Source organism: Indicator indicator, chromosome 5, assembly GCF_027791375.1.
Source record: "Indicator indicator isolate 239-I01 chromosome 5, UM_Iind_1.1, whole genome shotgun sequence".
Classification (NCBI taxonomy): domain Eukaryota; kingdom Metazoa; phylum Chordata; class Aves; order Piciformes; family Indicatoridae; genus Indicator; species Indicator indicator.
Window position 1 is genome coordinate 7,138,391 of NC_072014.1, and position 26,972 is coordinate 7,165,362.

The window sequence follows — 26,972 nt, forward strand, 5'->3', positions numbered from 1 at the left end:
GTCTCCTCAAAGCCTTCTCTCCAGAGTGAACAGCCCAAACTCTCTCAGTCTGTTTCTGAAGGAGAGATACTCCATCCCTCTGATTGTTCTCAAGGCCCTTCTCTGGACATGTTCCAGAACATCCATATCTTTCTTGTAATAGGGGCTGCAGAACTGCATGCAGTACTCCAGGTGGGGTCTCAGCAGAGTAGAGTAGAGGGGGATTTAGATTTGTATTGCTTGTGACAGTGCCGGAGCTTTGGTTAGGCTCTGCATTGTGTTTCTAAATAAATCATTGCACAGCTTATGCTTTTCTTGTAGCAGAGATGTAAGCTTTCCCTAGTTTATTATAATATTAATATAGTGACACCTTACATTATCACCTTCAAGTAATTGAAGAGGGCTGCAGGAGAGCCGAAGAGGGAATTTTACAAAGTGAGAGGATGAGGGGCTAATGGTTTCAAACTGGAAGAAGCTCAGTTTAGATAAGAAAAAAATTCTTCCCCAAGAAGGTGGTGAGGCACTGGAACAGTTTGCCCACAGGAGTTGTGGAGGCTTCAATCCTGGAAGTGTTCAGTGCCAGGCTGAATGGGGCCTTGAGCAAGCTGGTCTAGTAGGTGTCCCTGCCCATGGCAGGGAGGTTGGAACTAGATGATCTTTAAGATCACTTCCAACCCAAACCAGTCAGTGATTCTAGATCCAGTTTTTCTCTAGGAGAGGTCTTTGGTACCCTATGTCCCTAAGAATCTCAGGAATTAAAATAAGCTTAAGTTTCTTATGCTTGACTTTAGGTTAGAAGCTTCACGTTGAGCTTCTGTTATGACTAAATTTTCGATCCATTTTGTGAACTTGTCAAATTAATATTAGTTAATATTATCCTTGAGAGGACACAAATTAATTTTGAGGGGGGAAAAATATGTGCAACTGATGACTGCAGTTGAATACCAAATCTATTTTTGATGTATCTAATTACTCTTTTCCTAAGGGTCGAGAATTTGCACCAACCAGCGTTGCAATCGTAGGTCATTCCATGGGAGGTCTCGTTGCAAGAGCATTGCTCACACTGAAGAATTTTAAGCCTGAGCTTATAAACCTCCTCATTACTCAGGCCACACCTCACACTGCACCTGTAATGCCTTTAGACAAGTATCTTACTGGTAAGTATTGCAGCTGAGCGCATTACATCAGATTTTTTTGTTGTTGTTGTTGAGCCTCTCAGCCTTAATACCTATTAAAGCTTGCAAAATCCACAGCAAAATGTAGTTGGTTGTTTGCTGTAATTAACTTGTTCCTTCATTGCTCAGGTGATTGTTTTGAGAGCACTGAGAGAAAGTAAAGTGTAATCTAAGATGGATTGTGTGGATTTCTGTTCAGGGCCTGGAGCCCTTCATAATTTCTAGTTTGACCAAGATGCAGAGCGTGTTACTGAATTTGGAAGCTCTTCAGCAAACAACATGTTTTTTTTCCTTTTGTGAAATTTGACCTCTGTAATGGCATTCTTTACCAAATGAATTGCCTAAATGGTATTGTTGCCATGGATTTTTTAAATACAATGTTTCCTGTGCCCAGAGGTTGGGGAGTGAGAATATAAGATGTAGATATAATGATCTGTTGTGTATATTTACACAAAATAACCTAAAATTTCTGCTCACCTAAATACCTGTGGTATAAAAAATAAAGTATAGTTATGCTATATTGTATGTAGAATATGTATTATGCCCCTCTTGGAAAGCTAGATTGGACTCAGCTGGGCACAGTGATAGCTGTTCTGCTACACATAGATGTTGAGGAGGGAACTGGTGAAGGAAAGGGGATAGGTGTTTATTGTCACTGTTCCCTGTGGCACCTGAGAGGAATAGATTCTCTTTAGCTACTGAATTTGATTTACTGTGCTCATATTCATTTCTCCCTTCAACTGATGGCAAAGAAATAGTTCTTTTTCGCTGGCTGTTTGTGGCTGTCCTTCAAATAAATCTGTGGCTTGCTACTTGAACATTATATGTGCTCAGCTGACGTAGAAAGTGTATGTGTCTTTACCAACTCCTACCTCCTTGGGGTTAAAACCATAATATTCCTTCCTTATATGAATCAAAAGTGATAATCAAAGCTCAAATGCCTCTAGGGGGGCTTGAAGAAGCTTAAAATGCTTCTCTAGGTTTTTTTTCTTTCTGGTGTATCAAGTAGACTCACAGGAAAACTGATGGATTTTAATGTGTTTTGTAGATTTTTATACAGCTGTAAACAATCACTGGATTCTAAAGGCCCAAGATTTGAGAAATTTAACTACCCTTTCTGTGGCGGGAGGATTCAGAGATTACCAAGTTCGTTCAGGACTGGCTTTTCTACCAAGATTGAATCAACATGACAGTGCCTTATCTGTTGTGGTAAAAAAACACACTGTCTGTTTTGTTTTGTTTGGCTTTGCATGGTGCTGGTACATTTATTAATGTGTTAGACACAGATACAAGTATTGACACAACATAAATCTAACAACAGACTATATGTGCACCATAGTGCAACTAAACCTGAAAATACCACATTTGAGAACGTAAAATAGATAGTGTGTGGTTATAAAGTCAGAAAGAGTTGTTGTATAAATGAGTGGCCACTGGAAGAGTGTGTGGTGGTGCTCATTTGAATTATCTGCTGCTTGTACTGTTTCCTCTCACCACCTTCTTGCACTTTTTCAGTTCCACAAATCAGGCTTTATTTTCCTGTGTTTTTGCAAGAGATTTGTGTATGGAGACTGACATATGTACAGTGTAGAAGTAGAGTACTTGTTTGGTTATAAAAAGAGAGCTTTGGCTTGGAGTTACATTTTTTTGTATTCATTGTTTTTGAAACAGTTTAGTAATAGAAAGAATCTACTGGATCCTCAAGTCCAGTCTTCTGATTTTGCAAGTCTCTATCTCCTACCGAAATTAATCAAGAGACATCATAAAGTAGTTAGGTTTGGCATTCCATCCCTACCTCCATCAGCATGTTCCCTACATGGAAAAAGATGGAAAACTCTCCCCAGCAGGAAGAATATTTGTAATTTCCAGCTTCCATTTACTGCACAAGTCAGTTCTTAAATGTGATCATTCTGACATCAGCTTCAAATGTTATCTGCAAGATTTGTCATTCCCATGGTGTTTACCTCCCTGTCCCTTGTGCAGAAAGCTGTCTATAAATAGTCTCAGCTCCAATTCTCCTAGGCTAAGAAGATTAACTCTGCATTCCCTTTGTCCTAGTAACTTCTCTCTGCATCTGCTCTAGTTTCATTTCCTTTGAGTGCTGGTAACTAGAATTTTGCATGAGATCTTATGCAGTGCTACCAGTTCTTATGGTTTTGGGATTAGTTGTGGTTTTGGTTTGTGGGGTTTGGAGTTTCTGGTTTGTCTGGATTGGGGTTTTTTCCCCAACTAATGCTAATAGTTCCTAGTTCACTTGAATGAAGTTGTATGACTAGGTGATGAGCCCTATTTATGGGAGGCATTTTTGATGTTATGAAGCCCTAAAATGCAATACAAACAATACAATTACAGAAATCAATAGTTTCAGGCTGTTCAGTTCTTGGTGTTCTGAGCCTTCTTTATGCTGAAGGTGCCCTTGATATTTCAGCAGTATCTTTCATTTATCACTTCTTAAAACAGTAAGATTAGTAGTCAGAGAAGCATTCCTTTAGGAGGGGCAGGTCCTGCCTGACCAACCTGATCTCCTTTTACGATCAGGTTACTGCCTGGTGAATGTGGGGAAAGGCTGTGGATGTAGTCTACCTGGACTTCAGCAAAGCCTTTGACACTGTGCCACAACAAGCTCCTGGCAAAGCTGGCAGCTCATGGCTTGGACAGATTCACTCTGAAATGGGTCAAGAACTGGCTGGAGGGCCGTGCCCAGAGAGTGGTGGTGAACGGTGCCACATCAGTTAGTGGCCAGTCACTAGTGATGTCCCTCAGGGATCAGTGCTGGGCCCCATCCTGTGCAATATCTTTATTGATGATCTGGATGAGGGGATTGAGCCCATCATCAGTAAGTTTGCAGATGACACCAAGTTAGGAGCAGGTGTCGATCTGTTGGAGGGTAGGAGGGCCCTGCAGAGGGACCTTTACAGGCTGATTGGGTGGGCAGAGGCCAATGGGATGAGATTGAACAAGGCTAAGTGCAGGGTTCTGCACCTTTGCCACAACAACCCCAAGCAGTCCTACAGGCTGGGGACAGAGTGGCTGGAGAGCAGCCAGGCAGAAAGGGGCCTGGGGGTGCTGGTTGATAGTAGGCTGAACATGAGCCAGCAGTGTGCCCAGGTGGCCAAGAGAGCCAATGGCATCCTGGCCTGGATCAGGAATAGTGTAGCCAGCAGGTCAAGGGAGATTATTCTTCCCCTGTACTCAGCACTGGTCAGGCCACATCTTGAGTACTGTGTCCAGTTTTGGGCTCCTCAATTCAAGAGAGATGTTGAGGTACTGGAACGTGTCCAGAGAACGTCCAAGCTGGTGAGGTGCCTGGAACACAAGCCTTATGAGGAGAGGCTGAGGGAGCTGGGCTTGTTTAGCCTGGAGAAGAGAAGGCTCAGGGGTGACCTCATTGCTGTCCACAACTACCTGAAGGGAGGTTGTAGCCAGGTGGGGGTTGGTCTCTTCTCCTAGGTAACCAGCAGCAGAACAAGAGGACAGTCTCAAGTTGTGCCGGGGGAGGTGTAGGCTGGATGTTAGGAGGAAGTTCTTCAGAGAGAGAGTGATTGCCCATTGGAATGTGCTGCCCAGGGAGGTGGTGGAGTCACCGTCCCTGGAGATGTTCAAGAGAAGACTGGATGAGGCATTTAGTGCCATGGTCTAGTTGATTGGATAGGGCTGGGTGATCAGTTGGACTGGATGATCTTGGAGGTCTCTTCCAACCCAATTGATTCTATGATTCCTTGAAGAAAAACTTCAGTTTTTTGCTGTTTCACCGGAAGTCTCTGCTATCTGAGATTTTTTTATAGAATCATAGAATGGTTTGGGTTGGAAGGAACCTCCAAAGGTCATCTAATTCAACCTCCTCTGCAGTAAGCAGGGGCATCTTCAGCTAAATAGGTTGCCCAGAGCCCTGTCGAGCCTCACCTTGAATATCTCCAAGGATGGAGATGTTTTGACTGAAGAAGTCATTGTACTGTACCCTAGTCCCTGAAACTCTTACGATAAACACTGTTCTTTGTAATATTTACACAGATTTGTTTAAATACAGAGGAGAAAGGCTTGGTTAGAATTTGGAAATGTTGAATACTGACAAAATGTTTCCTTCCCAACCAGAGCTCTGCTGTGCCTAGAGCTTGGGCCTCAACAGACCATCTCTCCATAGTGTGGTAAGCTAATGGAGCAAAGCTTAATTAACTGAGTGTTTATCCCTCTGTTCTGTCTTGTTATCACATTATACTAACCTCAGCATACTATTAGTATGATATCTCTTCTGGCCACTTCTGTTCCTCTAGTTACTTGCTTTCTAGATGTAATTTTATTTTTACTGTCTTCTAGGTGCAAAGAGTTGATCCTGGCCACCATTAGAGCTTTTTTTGATCTCATAGATGAAAATACAAGACAGGTTTGTATATGTCATCTCCTGTATATTTCCCCATCACCATTTTGTTTCATCCTACAGTGCTTAATCAGGACAAATATGACCCTGTTATACAGGGAAGTCTTTTTTGATTGTTCTAAATCGTGCTGAGAAATTTGCTCCTTCGTACCAGCCACTGAAAATTTCCATGGCTTTGTGTTATTCACCTGACATGTCAGAAATAATCAGGTGGTGACTTCTTATTGTTTTATTACCTTCACACTTTAGAGCTGGGGTGTAGAATGAAACTTTTCTTCCATAATGCATTAGGTGTAGTTGACTTTGCAACAAGATAAACAGACTTTCCTAGTCGTGTAGCTTTGAATGTGACCTCTCATTGTACGTTCGAGTCACTTTCTCTGGGTTAAAAGCTCTGATAGCTTCAGTCAGCCAGAATACTTCCTGAACTGCCCCATGTGTTGCCATCATAGTGGCCAGCAGGTATTTGGGGTGTTCTTCTGGAAACAGTACTGACCAAAATAGAATGCAAGTGAAATATTTGCCTACTGTTGTTATTTATTGCTTCTGCAAATAAATCTTACTTTGGGAAATCTGTTGGACAAGTTCCCCCACTGTCCTCTGGTCTCTTTCTGAACTGTTCTGCAGCAGTAGAAACGAACTGCAATTAAGTTCCAAGGGGTTGGAAATATGTAAGAGCAGAGCCCCAGTCACAGAGGAGGAGGGCTTTCAGGTGTCCATTTTGGGGCATGCTTGGCTAGTTTCTTAGATGTACTCACTTCAGCATGGGATTTAGGGAGCTATAAAGGGGGTGCAGTTGCTCTGGAGTTGACTGGCAGTGGGCTGGAGAGCTCAGGTTTTCAGAAATCACTTGTGATGGTCACGGTTTTGAAGAGCTGAATAGACAAAAATTAGTCCTGAAAATCTGATTTGGAAAGGAAACCAAACAAAAAAACCCACAATCCAAGACCAAAATGAATCCAGTGTAGCACTACAGCTGTTTTAGGCGTTCGAAACATTAAGCCAAGGTGTAGTGAAGTGGATTGGTGAACTCAAACTAGTCGATATGAACATGAGAATTTTTCCTGAGCTACAGCATGTATACGTTGTTTCAGGAAGACTGAATGTGTGTTGATAAAGCAAGTTCAATAGAACAGTCTCACTGTGCTAAGAGTAGGCAAGGATATAAAGCTAGAAGTTTTAGCTGTGCTTTATAACACCTAGATTTTTTCTGTTGCAGTGATTGGCTATTTATGACCATAATTCAGATTATGGAATTTAGAATAGAATCAGTGTGCCACATCTTCTAACAACCTCTCCTTCCTCTCATACTCAAATCACAGAATGGTTTGGGACCTTAAAGAACAGCTAGTTCCAATGCCCTGCCATGGACAGGGACACTTCCTGCCTCGTGGCCCCATCCAGCACTTCCAGGCTTGGAGCCTGATCATGTGATGACTATAAATTGTGCCAGCTGCTAAGCTCAAATTTGACAGTGTGCTCTCTTTTTCAGATAACTGAGGATCCAAAGAAGAGGATGTCTGTTTTGAATCACCACTTTGTGAGACATCCTGCAAAGATATTTGAGGAAAACCCTGAGGCTTTCACAGAACTCACAGGTTTGCACCAGTTTTTCTTGGAACAGAATTCAGCAGTACTCCTCGGCTAATAGTTAATCTTCTCACTAACAAACTTCTGGAGTATATTTTGTCCTTCCTCATGCATTGCTAAAATTCTGTATGACTTATAGACCTAAACTAACAGCTTTTAGCGCAGGGGCAGCAGCAAAATAACATTTTTTACATGGCTCCGATTCTGGGGGATGAGTAGGAGTCAAACTGACACCAAAGTGTCCAGCAGACAATCTCAGAAATTGTGAATAGCTGGGTGACAAAGGCAAAGTCTAATCTAAGCTTGCAAGAGAGGCAAGATGGGTGTTGTAGAGCCACTGTTAGTTCTGTGCTGCTCATGGAACTCCTTGAATATTCGGGTCTGCTTCATTAGTGACTTCTTTTTTTTTGTTTGTTTGTTTTTAAGTGACATTGTAGGGTAAAGCAAACTACATACTAATGGTTTGCTCATCACTGCTAATAGTGCATGGCTCAAGGTGAGAGAAGTTGACTGCATGGAGTCCTGGGAGCTAAACTGCACTTTTGGAGGGTACTCCTGGATTTGCTCAAGTGGGCTGAACCTTTTTGTGAAAACCATGGTCAGGAATTTCCTTAATGTAAGCTCTTGCCAAAACGCTAAGGTGGCTTGAACTTTAGTGTCCAGTTTTGGCCACTCTGGTATAAGAAGGCATTTAGGGATCAACAGATGCTGAAGTGAGTATGGAGCAGAGGATCACCAAGATGGTTAGCTCCTGAGGCACATGACACAAGGAAGGAGACTGAGAGAACTGGGTTTTCTCATCCTGAAGAGAACGCTGAGGGGAGGTTGCTGCTACAGTCTTCATCTGCCCATTGAAAGCTTGGAGAGAAAGTGAAGCCAGGGTTGGAAGGGACCTCAGGCATCATCTAGTTCCAGTGTCCCTGCCATGGGTAGGGACACCTGACACTACATCAGGTTACCCAAAGCTACTTCCAGGGGTGGGGCTTCTACCACCTCCCTGGGCAATCTGTTCCAGTGTCTAACCACCCTTATGGTGAAGAATTTCTTCCTGACATCTAATCTAAATCTCTAGCTTGGATCCATTCCCCCTAATTCTGTCACTACCTGACATCCTAAAAAGTCCCTACCAGCTTTCTTGTAGGCCCCCTTCAGATATTGGAAGGCCTCAATAAGGTCTCCTCAGAGTCTTCTCTTCAAACTGAACCACCCCAGCTCTCTCAGCCTGACCTCATAGGAGAGGTGCTCCATCCCTCTGATCATCCTCATGGCCCTTCTCTGTACTCTGCTTTCTCCAGAGTGCACAGTGACAACAGTTGGTAAAGTCCAGTTACAGCCAAAGAAATTCCAGTTAGATATTAGGAAACAATACTTCACCAGGAAGGGGGTCAGAGGCTGGAACAGGTGCCCAGAGACGCTGGGGAACTGATTTGTTTGTTTTCTTGCTTTTTGGCGGTCAGTGGTCAGTTTTTAGCAATAAGGAGGAATACGTTTCAATCAAATGTTGTATTTGCATCTTCCTATTTCTGGTGCCCTCTTGACAGCTAAATTTCTGTGATGAACCTGTTGTTCCAGTTACACAGAAGAAAAATGCTAACCTTCATGTATGAAGGTTTGCATTGCCTGTGTCTCTGATCTCTTTGTTGTTGTGTATGATTCCTTTCCTCCAGATGTCTTTTAAATGGATACCATTTTCCTGTACCTGTTACTCAGGTACAGGAAAATGCCATTTATAGATGAGAGATAAGACCTTGGCAGTAAGCAAAAGCGAAGATGCTGGAGATAAGGGTATTAGTGTCTAAAACCATCTTTCATTTTAGGAGCTTTCATGTGGATTACAGTCAGAGCCTCAAAATGGACTTACTCAGTTTACAATGTGAGTAACAGGTTTGTTTTTTTCCTCATTGTGTTTTTATGTTTGGATGTTTTATTTTACTGATGAGCACCCTTTTTTGTTTCTTTCAAGGATTCTGATGGAAGATATTTCACCTTTCCCCTCGCGAGCCACAGAAAATCATACAGTCACATTTACTGTGAAAACAGTATGCTGGTAAGAAAAACACTTTCAGTGGTTGGAACCTGTGCATAAAATTGTAACTTAAAAAAAATTATTTAGATTGGGTGCAATTTTAAGACAGTTTAATGAGCAGCTGAAATGACCGACACCCATTTATATTCACAACCCAATGTATTATGGGAGATGTTGCTCCTGTTTTAGCACCATGCTTAGTGTTCAAAATCTGAAACCTTCAGTGCCACCTGAACCTCAGATTATTTTATTTTTGACTCTTTTATGGCTAGCCCCAGATGACTTTCTCCTTTATTTTAGTGCAGTTCTGTATTGATGGTTTTGAATGAAGGAAGTATTTTCAGTGCTGCCAGGATCCAGCCATACCTCTAGTTTGGGGAAGTTGTTTATAGGTTTGCTTTGCCATAATAAAATTTAAGTAAGCTACAGAGATCTCCTGCTAAGCAGTGGAAGTGAATGGAAGCCAGATGAGAAAACAGCAACTTCTCGGTTGACTCCTTTATTGAGAGGAGAGGTGATAATGTGTGATTCTTGCATTTTTAACTCAAGACACATTAAAACATTTCAAAATCTGCTTTTAAAAACATATTTTTGAAGGAATGAATGTAATCCTTGGCAAACTGGAATGAATATGCTTTTCAAAATTACATGAGTGATAGGACTAGGGGGAATGGAACAAAACTCTAGAGGTGGGTAGATTCAGATTGGATGTTAGGAAGCTCTTCACCATGAGGCTGGTGAGACACTGGAACAGGTTGCCTGGGGAGATGGTAGAAGCCCCAGCCCTGGAAGATTTTAAGGTCAAGCTGGATGGGGCTGTGAGCAACCTGATCTAGTGTGAGATGTCCCTGCCCAGGGAAGGGTGCTTGGAACTATAGATGATCTTTGAGGTCCCTTCCAACACTGACGATTCTATGATTCTATGATTTAGACTCGTGGCAAGAAAATTATTTCTGTTCCATCCTGCCTGTCTCTGTTGCTGTTCCTCCCCTTACCAGAGACGAGTTTGTCCTAGATTAACACAGCCTGATCTCCCAAAGCCTTTGCCACTGTCCATGAGCCTGTCTGGAGATAGAACCTTGGCTTTTTTTCTCTCTCAGCAATATCTAAAGCCATGTGGATGGCTTTCACCTCTGCATATTGACTTCATTCACCTTCTCCCTCAGCAGCTTCTGCAGCCCACCATGTGTGACTCCACGCAGCAGCCTTCCACCTTCAGTGCCTTCCCACACTGCAGCAGGACCTGTCAGTGAACACAGCAGATCTCTTTTCATTATCTGGCAGTTTGTTGTATGTGGGGGAGCCACCTCAGCACACGGCACCTCTGTTTCCTCTGGTGACATACCAAAATCTCTGCCTTCAACCCACGACAGAGGTTCATTCAACCATTGTGTAAAAAGATTGTATATTTTTTTCTAACTGTCCTTCCCAGTAGCACCTTAGTATATACATTGTGACCTTACTTGTGCTTTAGGAGGCTAACTTTTGCCTTTGTTATAACATCTTAGGGCTAGAACTGCTTGAGGAGGAGGTGCAGAACAATGTCTGAGATGTTTGTATCCGGTGCTATTGCTTCAGAACACTTAGATACTTGAGAGGAGAGCAGTATCACAGAACACTAGGGGTTAGAAGGGACTTCGAAAGATCATAGATTCCGACCCCCCTGCCAGAGCAGGATCACCTAGAGTAGGTCACACAGGAATACATCCAGGAGGGTTTTGAATATCTCCAGAGAAGGAGACTCCACAACCTCTCTGGACAGCCTGTTCCAGTAAAACATTAAAAATCTAAAATAGTCTTTGCCTACTTAGGACAGTACCTCAAGACATTTCATTCAGTTAGAAAAGATCAACCTCTAATAAAATTGAGGTTTACATCACATGTTATAAAGTAGAATTTTATATCACATGTAAGGCAGAGAAGCTTTCAAAATTTTATCTTAAAAAAAGTCTGCTTGTGTTTGTTTTTATAAAAGTGGGTTGATTATAACTGGAAAAAGTGGCAAATGAAAGTAATTGAAAATGGTTCCTGGAAAGCCCCACCTTTCATTCTTATGTATCACCTTTCCAAGACTTTTATCACAGAATCACAGGATGTCAGGGGCTGTAAGGGACCTCAAGAGATCATCCAGTCCAACCCCCCTGCCAGAGCAGGATCAGCTATACCAGGTCACACAAGAACTCATCCTGGCAGGTCTTGAATCTCTCCAGAGAGGGAGACTCCACAACCCCTCTGGGCAGCCTGTTCCAGTGTTCTGTCACCCTCATACTGAAATAATTCTTCCTCCTGTTTCCATGGAACTTCCCACGCCTCAACTTCCACCCACTGCCCCTTGTCCTGTCATTGGGCATCACCGAGCAGAGCCTGGCTCCATCCTCTTGGCACTCACCCTTTGCATACTTATCAACATGAATGAGGTCACCCTTTAGTCTCCTTTTCTCCAAGCTAAAGAGCCCCAGCTCCCTTAGTCTCTTCTCGTAAGGAAGATGTTCCTCTCCATTGTCTCTGTGGCTCTGTGCTGGACTCTTTCAAGCAGTTCCCTGAGGTCCTTCTTGAACTGAGGGGCCCAGAACTGGACACAATATTCCAGATGTGGCCTCACCAGGGCAGAGTAGAGGGGGAGGAGAACCTCTCTGGACCTACTGACCACACCCCTTCTAATACAGCCCAGAATGGCATTGGCCTTCTTGGCCACAAGAGCACATTGCTGGCTCATGGAGGATATCACTTGCTGTTAGCAGAGAAGTCTGACCTCATTGTGAAAGGAAGAGAAGAAAAAAGTTGCCGGATATCTTTCATCATAAATAATTGAGGGAATTTGAGACTGGTTTTGTCATTGCTTTTGCTTTTATACTTCAGCATTTGATAGCCTTGGGGGAGAGTTTGGTCACTAGAGTGATAGCTGCTTTAGACATACTTAAAAGAAGGGAGATGAAAGTGGGAGTTTGTTCCTCTTTTAATAAGTTAATTACACCAAGGTTCTGCTATCAGAAGAAACAGCATATAGACATTTTGGAGAAGATAATCAGCATTAACTCCTGCACTGCTTGGAGTAGAGAATTGCTATTTTTAATAGGTTTCTAAATGTAGTCAGACATAGGTAATGCACTGTTTTGTGGTATTGATTTTACAGGATACAAGTAGCTGGATTTATGGCTGTTTGAAGAGTAATTCATCCATGTGGTGAGTATAACAGTTCCTGTTCTTTACTCAAATGGATTTTTGTGAGACAACATTTGAATTTAAAGCATATTAAAAACCCTTCTCCTTAGGAAGAAACTGGGAAGCAAAGTAAAATTCTTACTGTAAATAGTTCATGCTTTCTATATCAGCAAGAAAACAGAAAAAAATATGTTTTCTCAAAATTGATGCAGGAATGCAGAATAAAATAGGTGAACTTTTTCTTCCTCATCTGAAAAACGTTGAGGAAGGTGGGTGATTCAGTAATTATTTGAATCAGGTCATCACAGTTGTTACAAAATGGGTTTAAAACACTGGCTCAGCTTACATTTGCAAAGTAGACTTAAAGTGAATTCAGTCTGCCCTTCAGATTAGGGAAAGCTTCAAGGTGGAAATGGGCTAGGACAGTATTTGAATCTGTGCTGAGGTGTATGCCTCCAGCCAATAGCCAGAGGTCATCATTGCTTACCCTGATCCAAGGAGGACTTGGCTGTTGGTCCTTTGTATAACCTGTGATTAGCATGGAGTGCAGGTGAGCCTGTTCAGGGCTGCTACCTAAAACCTTATCTAATAATAGTGGTTTTGCTGTGGATATGTGCTCTGAGGTCATGTAACACTAGTTAGAGAAATGGGAGAATCCTGGTATTCTAGAAATCCTAACTTAACATGACTAAATCTGTTGCAGTTCAATGTGTTAATATAAGTGCACACCACTTTAGAACTGCAGGCTCTGCAGCAGCTAATACAATTTTGGATTTATAGTTTATATGTTTTAGATAGGAAAAATTATTTTTTTTTTTATGTTCAGGTGATGCTCATAAAATTGTTAAGTCAGTGCTAGTGCTGGTTTAGGTCATGGAGAGTTTTCATTATCACAGAATGTTAGGGGCTGGAAGGGACCTCAAGAGATCATCCAGTCCAACCCCCCTGCCAGAGCAGGATCACCTACACCAGGTCACACAGGAATGCATCCAGGCAGGTTTTGAATCTCTTCAGGAAGGGAGACTCCACAACCCCTCTGGGCAGTCTGTTCCAGTGTTCTGTCACCCTCACAGTGAAAACAATTTTCCTCATGTTTCTGTGGAACTTCCTATGCTTCAACTTCCACCCCTTGTCCTGAGGTCACCTCTCAGTCTCCTCCTCTCCAAGCTAGAGTCCCAGCTCCCTCAGTCTCTCCTCGTAATGAAGATGTTCCACTCCTGTAATCATCTTTGTGGCTGTGTGCTGGACTCTTTCAAGCATTCCCTGAGGCCCTTCTTGAACTGAGGGGCCCGGAACTGGACACAATATTCCAGATGCGGTCTCACCAGGGCAGAGCAGAGGGAGATGAGAACCTTTCTCAGTTTAGTAACAGCACCCCTTCTAATCCACCCCAGAATGGCATTGGCTTTCTTGGTCAGAAGAGCATGTTGCTGTCTCAGTGGCTGTGTGAAGTTGCATGACTAATACCTGCTGAATGTTGGGTGCATGACAAAGACCTTTATTCAGCTTGTTTTTACAAAATCAAGGTTTACAATATCTGAAGCAATATTCTAGTTTGATAAATTACTGTGGTAGCTAATTTCAGGAGATTCAAAATTGTTCTCAGTTTAAAATCATGTGAAGCCAGAGAGAACGAAACTGGCCTGTGGATCTTCTGTCATGATGTAGTAGTGCCTGCATGACAAATGTGCTCATTCTTTATTGTGTATGATTTTTTTACAGCCTGGAAGCTACTGATTTATCCTGGAGAGCTGAGTTACTTCCAACCACCAAGGTAAGTATTGTACAGCACCTGTTGGGAGGGAGAAGGATCTGTTGAGCACTGGAGCATGCAGTCCTCTTCCAAAGGAAGGGTGCAAGAGGTGGATGTTGGGAACTGGCAAGGGGTAAGCTAAGGCGTGTGTTCAGTAATGACTTTTCTTTTTCTTTCTTGCTTCTCATTATTATTTTTTCCCTCTTTTTCTTTCTTAAGATTATATTACTGAAACTTCAGGATTACCCTTCTTTGTCCCACATTGTCATTCAGGTACCACCTGCAGCTGGAAATAAGGTAAAAAAAAAAACCAAGCAAACCACAAACAAACAAGCAATGCAGAACTTGTTTGTTTAGTGTGTTCATAGCTTTCAGATGGTCTAATTGAATGAAAAGGAAGTTATCAGCTAAGTTACTTTGAGAAACCAAAGCCCTACACTCCAGTGTGGCTTGAAGGTAACTCATCTGTAAACTCAGAAATGTTTGATAAAATACCAAACAAGGCATGAATAATACTTGGAAAATATCAGCAGTCCTCAAACCAGTTCTTAGGAGCTCTTCTTGGAAACTATAATGTCCTTCTTCCTTGTTTTTCTTAATATTCCGATTACACTGCTGAATATTTATTCTTCGGAACAGTCAGTTCTCTTATCTAGGGTGGTAGAGAATGCTGTAGGTAATGGAAAACACCACCCATGGATTCTGGGGAGCATGGTACAGATAACCTTTGCAAGCTCTGAGAGCACAGTGTAGTAGACTGAGTTGTGCAGAGTATGATAGTTCTGAATCTCCCAGATAAGCTGGGAATATTGCATGAAGGCCTCTCAGCACCCCAGTAAGAGGAAGGTTGGAGTGAAGATAAGGACACTTAGCATATTACCCAGCTGGGTCTGGCAGAATTTTTTTTCCTTCTGAAAATGCCAGAACACTGTGAACTTGAATTGAAGTAGATTGACGTTCCTTTCTGCAGCACAAATGTAGTCTCTGCATCTGTAGTTGGATAATAATCCAAGACCCAAGAAATAATTCAGAGCTGAAGTGATTAAAATGCTTCTCTCTGAGTGCGTCTTCACACACATGTGTCTTCACACACATGAAGGAGACATCTTGCAGTTAAATTAGTAATATCCAACGTTCTGGATAAGCAAAGATAGAGAGGGATGACTTGTGAAGTGCAGGCTGCTAAATTGCAGCCCAGTGTTACATTTTGGAAACTGCTTCTTAAAAGTGCTGGATTTACAATGGGATGGAAAATAGTTTTCCAGTGATCTAAATATTTAGTAGAGAAGGTACAACTCCTACTATTGAATACTTTGCTTTGCTTTTGAATGATTAAATTTTAGGAGACAAACTGAAGTTTCTTTTTGCTTAAGAAATCATATCCGGAGTTTGAACAAGTCACTCTCTTTAGGGGGAAAAAAAAAAAAAAAAGTACCTGAGGAGGAGGCCTGTGAGCTGGATTCTGGTCATTCTCAGCTGTCTAAATAGCCTTTTGATGGGTAAGAGCGAGAGTGACCTGAAAATTATGCTTGAACTACCCAAACTTGAACAAACTACCTGTCAGTTCCTTTCAGTGGAGGGTGCACATGTGGCTTTTGTTGGTGTCCTGGACTCTTCCTGAGCCTGTGAATAGAACTTGACAAGTGCAAAGGCTGTATAGTCTTCTGCTCAGTTTAAATCTGTATTTAATGTCCTGAATTGCAGTATAATTTGGCCTGTGAATTCTTCAGGAAGGATTCCAGAACAGTACAGCTTCCTGTGACACATCTTTTGTCATTTGGTAAGTCTAACGTGTATTACTTTTTTTAGGAAAACAAACAAAAAAACACCCCAAAAACCTCACAAAAAACCAAACTCCCTCAAAACAAAACAAAACAAAGCAGAGTCTAATATTTGGATAATGAATTTGCCTCAAAATTCCAGTGGTCAGGAGGTCTTTAGGGGATTGTTTTCATTAAAGTAAATACTGCTTTTCTTATTTCTTGGTCTGTTACTAACAAATGTGGGGGTTTTGACTAACAGATACAAAAGCACACAAGTTCCCTGGAAGAAAAAAAAATCTGAATATGTAGAAAGTTCTCAAATCACTTTTATCTAATATGTAAAAATCACATATCCTTTGCAGGGTTTTCTTCAAGCAAAATCTTACTAAATTCAAGTGGCTTCCTTTACAATGTACAGCTCCAACATTTTCACCAAGTAAGAACTACTTCGTTTTTTTTAAGCTGATGGAAGCACTCTTTAGAGAATGTAAGTGATTTCTCTTTCTTTTTAATGTTCTAGATATATCAAGCCTTCAAAATTTATATAGACAGCCACTGCCAGTCACACAAAGGTAAATATTCTAAAGTACAAATTTACCAAAAAATCCAAAGCTTGTGGAAAATTTTCAATCCTGAAGCTGGTGGAAACCAAGGTCCTCTCATGCACTGGAGTTCAGGCAGTACTGTTATAATCTACTCAGATCTCTCTGCTAGTGTCTCTCACTTTTGGCTTCTTGTTGGGATAGCTCAAAGGAAATGCAGAATTACAGAATCACAGAATGTTAGAGGTTGGAAAGGACCTCAGTGATCTTTGAGTCCAACCCCCCTGCCAAGAGCAGAATCACCTAGGGTAGTCTGCACAGGAATGCATCGAAGCAAGTTTTGAAAGTCTCCAGAGAAGGAGACTCCACAGCCTCTCTGGGCAGCCTGTTCCAGTGCTCCATCATCCTTACTGTAAAGAAGTTTCTCCTCATGTTGAGGTGAAACCTTCCATGTTCAAGTTCGTATCCATTGTTCCTTATTACTGTGCACCACTGAAAAAAGATTGCCCCCTTCTGGTTGACACCCACCTCTCAAATATTTATAGACACTGATCACCTGACCTTCTCCAGACTAAACAGCCCCAGGTCTCTTAATCTCTCTTCATAGGGGAAATCATCCTCATGGCTCTCTGTTGGACTCTATCCAGCAAATCCCTGTCTCTCTTGAACTGGGAAGCCCAAAACTAGACACAGTATTCGAGGTGTGGTCTCACCAGGGCAGAGTAGAGGGGGAGAAGAATTAGTCCTCATCTGTTTGTTTTTAGCAAAGGGAAGTTGAAGTTTCAGCAGTATTCTGCATTATGTTGGAAATGTTTCTCAAGGATAGCACAGTTGGCCAAGATTTTTATTTGCTAATTGTGGGACTCAAATTTGAATGTTAAGCGACATAAGCTTAAACAGAATGGGATGCTGAAGGACTTTCTTTCAAAAAAAAAAAAATTTGATTATGTTACAGCTTTGTATTGAAACCCAGAAGTTTCTGATAACTGACCTGCCCTTAAGCTGTGTCTTGTCCTGTAGCAGCATGAGTTAAACAATGGAGTTTTTGTTCAAGGCAAACTGCTGCACTGTTCTGCATTGCAGTGTAACCGCAGGCCCAGTGATTCCCTAGGGTGATCTATCTGCCACTGTTATTTTACTTCTGTTTTTGGTTCTGGCAGCAGTTGGCACATCTTGTTCTTCATTAAGTTTCTACTTTTTAATTCTCTTCCGTTTCAGAGAGAAAACCTAGTGTTTACAGACTGCATATACCCTGGTCACATGAAGACTCGATAACTGTAGCAAAGTAAGGATCTCAACATTTGCAGTATCCTTAATATGTTTATGAAGAACGTTTGCATCCTGTTGTGATGTTTCTGATATGAGGCAGAAGCCAATCTGGAGTGTCTGCCTTCTGCATCTTGTCCTCTTGTTGGCAAAGTTGTTTTGACTTTTACTCAGAATATCTACTAGTTGCTTGTTTAATAGTTCTCATTAATTTTATCAGAAAGGAAATCATATTTGCTGGTCTGAAATTCTCAGCATTATCTTTACTGCCCTCATGAGTAGGGAACTCTGGATGCTGGCTTCTTTCCCTAAGCCAGGGTTTGGATTACCTAGCAGCCCAAAGTTGCTTCAGCAGCGTAGTCCTGACAAAATTGGATGATACCATTTGAAATGTGTCACTCATGAATCACAGTTGAATAACTTGTTTTTTTTCAGATGATTGGAAACCTGTCTTCCTTGTTAATTTTTGAGAACTTGAGGATATCTCCCTATTTCTTTATTTCCTTGTATTGTCTAACATAGTGCTTGAAGGAAACTAAATTCTGTTCTTGAGAACCTGTCTTTCCCATTCCTGTCACTTGGTGTTTCGATGTGTTCCAGGAGACACTGTGCACACTAATGCTAAATGTGTCTGTTCTCGTTAGTACCTCACCCCTTTGTAGTTCAAAGGACATGGGATGGAGAATGCTGTGTAGTTTTTTGTGACAGAATGAATTTCTGCTCATGTCTTGGTGTTCTAGATCTGCTCTACTTGCACATGTCAAAGACTAAGGCATATTTGGCTTTTTTTTAACTGTAAGCACAACAATTAACGTTTAAGTTGTTCTTTCAGGGTCCCATCTCTTACTGAGATTTCAGCCAAACTGCATATTGCTCAGCCTCAAAATGACAGCAGTGTTCCAGAGTTAAATATTTACTCCTCCTCAGACTGTCAGTATGAAGTGAGTAATTATTTATGTGAATTAGAAAGGCAAGTTTGCATTGCTGTAGAATTGCAAGCTCGCACTGCTGTAGAATTTTTGCATAGTTCAGTCTTCAAATGTGTAGCTAATTAATCAAAACAAATACTAAGCAAGTCTAAAAGTGGCCTTTGTGTGAATGTAGTGCATGTTACAAGAGTTTTGCAACTGCTGGAGTAATAATGCTTAAATTCGCTTCTTAAAAGTGTTTTATGCTTACCTTACCATTGTATAGAGTAACAAACCATTTCTTTCTTTTTATGAAGGTGATTCTGAAGACATCCCTCTTACAGGTTTTTGGGCAAGTAAGAAAACCTTCTACTACTAGATCGTATTTTATGTCAGTAGCACCTACAGATGCCTTCCCTTCCTCCCTTCCTTTCTATGGCACTTCAAATTCCTCCTTGATGCCAAAAGGAACACTGTTCAGTAATCATTTAAAACCTTGTCACTTGGCAAGGCATGCCAGCTGGATAAATGTCAGGCCTCAGGTTTCAGAGGAGCAGAAAAGCCCTCTAGCTCTAAAGAGCTAATGTAAATGTTGAGCATTGGGCTTTGTGGTTAGGCTTGGAAGGGGCTGAAAATGTAGGTCACTTCTTTGCTGGATGACTGAGTCATGTTAAAACTTTAAAATACATTTGGCATCCACTGAAAGTTAGGAAAGAGAAGTCTTAAGTAGATCCATATGCTCATTTTCAACAGCTTTTCTTTGGGTTATCAATGAAGGATATATTTCATCATTGGTATCAGTAAAAATAGACTTAGCCACCTGCAGTTTGAGTGTGAATAGTCATTAATCTGTAGTGCTGGGATATTACTGGGGAGTCTCTCTGCATGCATTGACATCAAGGATTTTGCGTCTTGCTGTCATTTGAGAAGAATCATGACTTGAGAGATTGAAAAGCCAATTAAAACCTACACAAAATGGCTTCCAGAAACGCTTTACCCCAAAGCATATAGAGGTCTATACAGGTTTTGTCTGGAAAGTGGCCTTTTAAATTAAATTTGTCTTACTGAAAACCTATTAACTTACTACTGTTTTCTTTTATTGATTGTCTTGACTGAGGAAAAAAAGTATTCAAGCCTAGTGTGATCATTAATCTTGTTGGAGAGTTCTGAATATTTTCTGTATGTAATATTAGTTGACACTGGTGGTTATTAAATACTTAAGCATCAAAATGAGAAGAATCTGTTTGGATCTTAAAGATTGTTCTGATCACATTATCACCTTGACTTCATGATAATATTTTTTCTGTGTATTTTTTTTGATCTGTTTTTATACATCTAAATTAAAAGCTATCTCTTGTATTTCTGTCTTTCAGATAATAAGGTTCCATGCTGGTGCTCTTCCTGTCTATGCTGTTTGTAATATTCTTCTTGCTTATGGAGGACAACTGAGCACTTTGATGTCAATAGGTACCTTTCTAGAAAGTATATTTTCTGTCACACATGTTTGTAGAGAGATTACTTACCCAATTTCCTGTTGGAATTAAGACTAGATAGATGTTGTGGTTTTATTACTTTTTTTAAAGCTGGTGGCATGGGTTGAGTTGAATCTGCTGCTGTCTATTCAATCCCATGCTGTCATCATGCCAGCTTCAAAATGAAATTGCAGGCTGCAGCAAAGTGCTGTGGAGCTTGAAGTTCAGCTTGGAACATGAGAGGCTTCCTGTTCCAGTTGCTGCTTCAATATTTTAGGGGTTTTTGGGGGTTGGTCTTTTCCCATGGGAAGGCTGTGGGTCAGGGGATAGGGAATGACCCTGGCTTCTGCTGCTGCTTCTGCATTTTGCTGTGCTTTTCTGCAAATGGGCAATTTGTGGAAGTTGAGGCATAGGAAGTTCCATGGAAACGTGAGGAAGTTGTTTTTTTTTTTTCACTGTGAGGGTGATGCAATACTGTAACAGGTTGTCCAGGGGGGTTGTGGAGCTCTTTGGAAATACTCAAAACCCACCTGGATGTGTTCCTGTGTGATCTTGTATAGGTGATCCTGCTCTGGCAGGGGGGTTGGGCTGGATGACCTTTTGAGCCCCTAACATTCTGTGATAGGCTAAGGGAATTGCACATTGGACTATCTCATCATATTCCTTATCTCAGCCCAGAGTGGGTAGGGAGGCTTGTGAGTGCAGGCTGTGTTAACCCAGGACACCTGGAAGGAGGGAATGCCAGCCAGAGGGACGTTGACAATGCCAGCCTTACGAAGTTCAACAAAGCCAAGTGCAAGGTGTTGCACCTGGTTCAGGTGGATAGAGAGCAGTGCTGAGGAGAAGCACCTAGGGCCTTGAGGATGGAGTATTCTGCCTTTCAGTACTGCTGCAAGACATGGTTTTCTTGTTTGAAAGTAAACTGTGAAACCTGTATCTGAATTGACTTTTTGTTGTGGATCTTCTTTGTTAAAATGACAAACTAATAACTCCAGATGCTTTCTGTTCTTGGTTTCTAGGCCAGTGTTCAGACTTTTCCCATGAACTAGTTAGGACAGCTAAACCCTACAAAGTAGAACCTCTTATAAGCATTGTTGTCTTTCTGCTGGGGTGAGTTTGCACAACTTATGTGTTTATTTAAGGCAGCTTCCAAACCAGAATTTTAAGTAAAACTAATTATTGGTGGGGAGGAATAATTATTTTTTTCTATAGTCGTTGTGAGACTGTGATTTTTGTTTGAAAGGCTGTAGTAGGAGGTATAGTTGATTATATATCTTACTGTAATAATAACTGGAAGTGATCAGTAATACTGCTTTCATGTTTTTGGCAGGTTTAACTGGTTTAGAGAGATATGGGAATCACTGTCACTCCCAGAGGTGGATGCTGCTGTACTGAGTAGTCAGGATGCATGGTTCCCCCTTGTGTCCCTGATTCTATTTCTTTTTGGGACAGGCATTGCCTACTGGAGTGGAGTATTTTTCTCTACATCTCTGAGACTCTTCTCTTCATTGTGGTTAACTCTGATTAGGTAAAACAACATTATGCTGTATAATTGTGGTCTCTTAGATGGCTATCAGGTTTTTTCTGTTTGCTTCAGTGTGAATACTTGGGCAAATTATATTTTGCAGTATAGTTCATACATGGGTTTGGCTATCTGGATTTGTCAGTGTTAAGGGTTAAGGAAATAGAGGATTGCCTTGTGTTCTTCATTGCACATCTCCAAAAGGGAGCAGAAATGGCTTTCTTGGATCCTTCGCTAGCTGTTGCAAAGGTGTTCAGCTTCTTGTTGGGGAAAAGAAAGGAACTGAACTATTGCCTTTTCAGGAGCTCAAAAACTAAATGTCTGTATTTAGAAAAGCAGTTAAAGCATTGCAGTCCTCATTCATATTGGATAAACTGCATTAAAGGATTGTAAACAAAAACTTCTTGGGCATTAATTTCACTCTGTAAAGAGTGATTCATTTTATAGATCTAAGAACACTGGGGGTGTTTTGCCTATAGAGATGAGTATTCAAATATGAAAGGGGGTTTGCATAAAGGAAGATAAAAAGATTTGCAAAGAATGAATTGGTAAATTGGATAACATGTTTAGTGATCTAAATGGCTTGGTTCTTCTCACACTGGTAATACTCCTCTGCTAGATTTGAGGCAGCTCTGTCTTCAGAAAGTTATTTGGGGTGTTCCTTACTGTCAACAGATTTGCTAAATGAACTCTCTTGCCTTTTTTTCTTGGGCTAGTGATCTCTGGTGGTCCCTTCAAACCCCTGCCATTCTGTGATTCATCAGAATTTCTGCTCTGATTCTACCAAATAGCAAATGTCATGTCAGATATATTTTTTTTTTAGCCATCTCATTGATCAATTGCAGTGGATATTCAGAAATCTCAGTGTAGTTTCAAGTGATGAAGTGATAAACTTCTCGGCTTTGAAACTACTCGTAGTAAACTGTTGAGGGCTTTACCTTGACTCACAGTCTTTTCATTAAATCTTTCAAGTTCCTGCAAACCAGGACAATCTCTTGGGAAGAGGCTGGGAAATAAGATTTTGTGTGCCTGCCTTACACAGAGGTTGGTCTAGTCCTGAATTTCTTCAAAACACCAATTTCTGTACATCTTTCTAAAGTAAATGGTATCACTTGATTTTTGTTCAGTGCTCTGCAATGAGCTGTTTTGACCAGCAGAATGGAATGTATAAGATTGTTGTGTTAGTTTGATAAGAAAGTGATTTTTTTTTTTTTTGGCACAGCAGCTTATGTAGCAGTTGGTAAATATCTTCAAATTTGTCTAACTTTATTTATCCATTGTTTAATAAATAGTCAAGAGCAATTTATTCTTTTCAGTCCTTCACAAGCCTTTGATCTTTGTGATGTTGATACTGTTATGTGAGTCTAACAGCAGTTTTGTCTTTTTTTCAGGCCTCCTGTACTTGGAAAAGATGATGAGTTGATTACACCCAGAAGGTTCTGTGGGGTGTTATCCCTTTGTTTGATTAGCTGGACCACTTGTGGTGCATTTGCTGTATTCCTTATTTATCTTCAGTACTCATTTAAGGTATTGCCAGGCAAAACATTTTTGAATTAACTCTGATAAAAATACAGATTATCTTTTTCATACTTAGAAGAAATGTTATTATTCGTATGCTCAAAATAGGGCTTTTTTTGAACTCACGATCTTGTGATATTTAGAATTATTTTGTTCTTATCATGCTTTTTCCAAAGAAAAATATAGTCTTGTATACTCACCACAATAATGCATTTAATTAACTGTTGGATAGGCAATGTTAGGAAAGCAAAGACTAATAACTTCCTTGAAGAGAAGCTGTAGAAAAGGGAGCATTTGGAATGTGCTGTCAGGTTTGTTTGTGGTTTTTTTTCATGTCTAAGGACTTTTCACACATCTTCGTGGAGTAAGAGGAAGGATATAATACAGTGTGGTTGTAGTGTATGTCTAATCTGATCTCTTAGCTATTGCCACAGAGATCCACATTTAGACCCTGCCGTTCAGTTTCCATGGTCCATCTAACTTCTCTGATTCACCCTATGGTTGTGCTGCTCAATGAGCTGTGATACTTAGCTGCTAGAGAAGGACTGGAGCATGTATCTGGGAGTGGGAACGCAAAGCAGAGTAGTTTACAGGTAGTTCGAGGTAGGTAAGTGGCAGCTGAAAGCACAGCCCGGGGAACAAGTCTCCAGTTGAGCTCTTGTGACACAAGGTTGCTGTGTGAAGGACATTCCCATGCTGACACTACTCCCTCTGTAGTAATTCTCTGATGTAGGATGGGTTTCTGCAAAAAGTGAAGTATACCTGAATTAACAGGAGGAGGTGAGGAATACGCAGATTCTCCACTCTCTTCTGTGTCAAGCACAGTGTAAAGGGAGGAAGCAGAGAACATATTTTCTCTTTGGCCTTGGAACTCCTTCCTTAAGCGAGCACTTTGGTTGCTGCTGATAGAAAAAGACAGGGGGAGTTCTTGCATGGCCCTTTGGGGCCCTAGAATTATCCAGCCATAAAAAGGCTCAAAAAATAACTAGCCTAAATTATTTTTTTCTTGTTTGACAAAAACATTACTAAAGAAAGCTGAACTGTCTGTCTTACAGGTTATAAAACTACATGTGAATGTAAGAGCAGAACAAAAGCTGCTTAATGGGGTAAGTCAGTTTCCTGCTTCTGGTCAAATCTGTGACCAAAAGTTACAGGGCAGACCTGTGCCTTGGCAGTATTAGGTTGTGCTGTTGAAACAGGAGTGAAGCAAGCCTGGGTTTCACGCATTCTGCGTTTTTGTCTTTTCAGTTACTTTAAGGAGTAGGATCCAGGATGTAAGCATGTGTGGGTACAAGCATACAACAACTGCCTATTCTGTTTGCAAACACAATTTAGAAAGCAATCTGCCAGAAAGAAGTTGACAGTTTTCTTTGGGTTTCTTTGAGTGGTTTTTGTTTGTTTAGCTTTAAATCCTCTTCTCCTCTTCTTTCATCTCCATGTAATTTTGGGGGCTGTTATTTCATTGTGGATTGGGTTTTTTTTTTTTCTGTCATTTGAGGTTAGCATCTGCCAACTTACAGTTTATTTCTCCAGCTAATGTTTTACTCTCAGTTGCATTACCTCCTGTATCTTTTCCCACGAATTTGTGATTTTTCACCTGCATGCTTTATTACTCCTTTTATTCTGTTCTTCCTCCTTCCAGGAACTCCATTTCTTATCACTGCATTGGTGTCAGGGCATCTTCATTCTTCATTCTTTTCTTCTAAAGACAAATAAGCAACTAGTGTAAGAGAAATTTCTGGGTAAATCTAGATGCTTTAAAACTGAACTGTTGAACTTTGGTTTTGATTGCTTTTTCTGAGAAATAAATTGCAAATTTCTGTAATAAATCAGACCTGGTATATACCGGTGTGGGAATTTTCCCTTCCTCCTCCTCCCCCAGCATGGATTCTTTCAGGCTGTGAATGTTTTTGACTTTCTTGCCTTTTATTTTCAGGATTCAGACTGCTCAAAAGAAACTTCAAAAAACTTGAGTATGCCAACAGTAAACCCCCAGAGTTTGATGAACAGTACCTCAAAAGCAACACAATCGCTTTCCAACACCACAACAACTGCTGAAGCCCTTAGCAGCCTTAAGTTGCATGTTACAATTCTCAACTTACTCACATGGATTATGCTGCTCTACTTGCCATCTTTAATTTATTGGTTAAAAAATCTCAGGTAAATGCTTAAATTTACCATAAGATGGAAGAAAAGAATCTGAACCTTTTGAAGATATTAAAAATGGCAATTTTTGGCTCTTTACATTATTAGCTACCTTATAGTATCAAAGACTTCTGTTAATTATGATCGGTATTTTAATGCAGTTCGGTTTACGTTCTAAATAGGTGTTAAGTGAATCAGTGATGTGCTGAAGGAGGCAATGATTCAGAAAGGATTTAAATTCAGGCTGTGACACCATATACACTTCATGTGTGTTGTCACCATGTGCTTATGCTTAACTCGGATTTTCTTTGGTACCTTGTTTTAGAAGTGAAGTTCTTTTAAAACCATTTTTTGCAGGTATAATGTTAGACTTGATCCTGATCCATGTAGGTGTACAGCTCTTATCCTCATCTGCATTTTAGAAATCCTCATGAATTCAAGCACTTCTAAAGTGAAATCAAGGTACTGTAGCCTAATCCCTGTTTTTTTGTTTTCCTGCTTCCTTCATGCTACTTCTGTTTGTGTGGTAAAACTTAATTTTTGCTGCACAGACCGCAAAGAATTCATAAAGTTGTGTGGTTTAATTTTAAAGACTGGTATGGAAATTACCTGTGGTACAGCTAAGTGGAGACAATCACTGGTATTTACCCCATGGTGTTTGCTAGCTGAAAAATCAATTGCATAAAGACTTCTTTAATGTGGCTTTTTATATTCAGAAATTCACTAAATCCTTGTGAATGTGACAGAATCCCAATAGATTCAGCAGTAATTGTCAAAAAGTTACAGGGAAAAGTGAATTCCAAACCATTAAATAATTAATGTTCTTGTCATTCCCCTTTATGGGCACACTTGTGGGAATCTAACATGCTTTCTACTGGATTTAACAAGTTTTGGGTGCTTTGTTTTGCTGACAGATACCTTCTTCAGGTATAAAATTAGTGCCTCCTGAAAGAAAATTAATGGTAACCAGTGTTGACTATTCTCTTGACTGACGCTTGTTAACTCAAATCCTACAATCATAGACTGGGTTGGGTTGGAAGGGACCTGCTAAAACAGTATTTTCCACTTTGTACCAGAAAACCTATTTCTAAATTAATATAAGACTATTTTTAGTGACACTTATTAGCCTTTTGGAGTAATTTCTCTTGTCTGTGCATCAGTTATTATTGTCCGTGACACCTATTTGTACTGACAAACAAACAAGTCTTTGACATCTATTAATGACTTTTTGGAAGTGAAGTGCTGTGTTTTTGTACCTCCTGCATGTGTGGCTACCAAAATGGCAATTTTTTTTCTTTATATTCTTACAGTAAACTCTTGAAGATCGCAGCCAAAGTTCCACTCCCTTTGTCTGTTGCAACGTTGGCCTTTGGACGACTGCATTTATTCAAAGTGCCACACTTTGTAACCTTTTCTCTTCTTCTACATGTGCTGTGTTGTATTGTGTAACGTTCCTTACACAGAGGAGGAACAGCGCAGCCTAGAAACTCGATGCTGGAGACCACAAGGAGATGCCTAGGTTAATATCATCAGTAGTTTACATTCTGTGGGAGAGAGAACTAAAACTGTCAATACTTGATTCCGTTCGTGTTGCTGGAAAGCTCTTCATGGTGTTGATTTCCTGAGCATGAAAATGAAATGAATTAACCATGTGTGTGTGTGTAAGCACATAAATCCTGTTATTGTAACATCTTAATACTCTGTTTGCCTTGTAGACACTTTGATATTTCACTCTGCTCCTTTGCTGAAAGGGATTTTTTTTACTCACTATTGCCA

The 26,972-nt window shown here is 40.7% G+C and overlaps 1 protein-coding gene across 2 annotated transcripts; it reads left to right on the forward strand.

Annotated features, from left to right (window-relative positions):
• Positions 1-994: 994 nt before the first annotated feature.
• On the forward strand, positions 995-26,701 carry PGAP1 (post-GPI attachment to proteins inositol deacylase 1). 2 transcript variants are annotated; one of them, XM_054381017.1, is made up of 24 exons: positions 995-1,136; positions 2,203-2,363; positions 5,247-5,299; positions 5,469-5,535; positions 7,022-7,127; positions 8,937-8,992; positions 9,083-9,166; positions 12,279-12,328; positions 14,030-14,081; positions 14,280-14,357; positions 15,765-15,840; positions 16,186-16,259; positions 16,344-16,395; positions 17,584-17,650; positions 18,464-18,572; positions 18,857-18,895; positions 19,913-20,006; positions 21,031-21,121; positions 21,342-21,539; positions 22,925-23,060; positions 24,107-24,157; positions 24,988-25,211; positions 25,554-25,658; positions 26,507-26,701. In XM_054381017.1, exons 1-24 carry the CDS (start codon positions 1,010-1,012, stop codon positions 26,643-26,645), a joined length of 2,289 nt encoding a protein of 762 aa, XP_054236992.1. In that variant the 5' UTR covers positions 995-1,009; the 3' UTR covers positions 26,646-26,701. The 2 variants fall into 2 exon arrangements, with proteins under 2 accessions (XP_054236992.1, XP_054236994.1); XM_054381019.1 differs by lacking the exon at positions 24,107-24,157 and having other exon boundaries at positions 22,925-23,067; positions 24,989-25,211.
• The last annotated feature ends 271 nt before the right edge of the window (positions 26,702-26,972 follow it).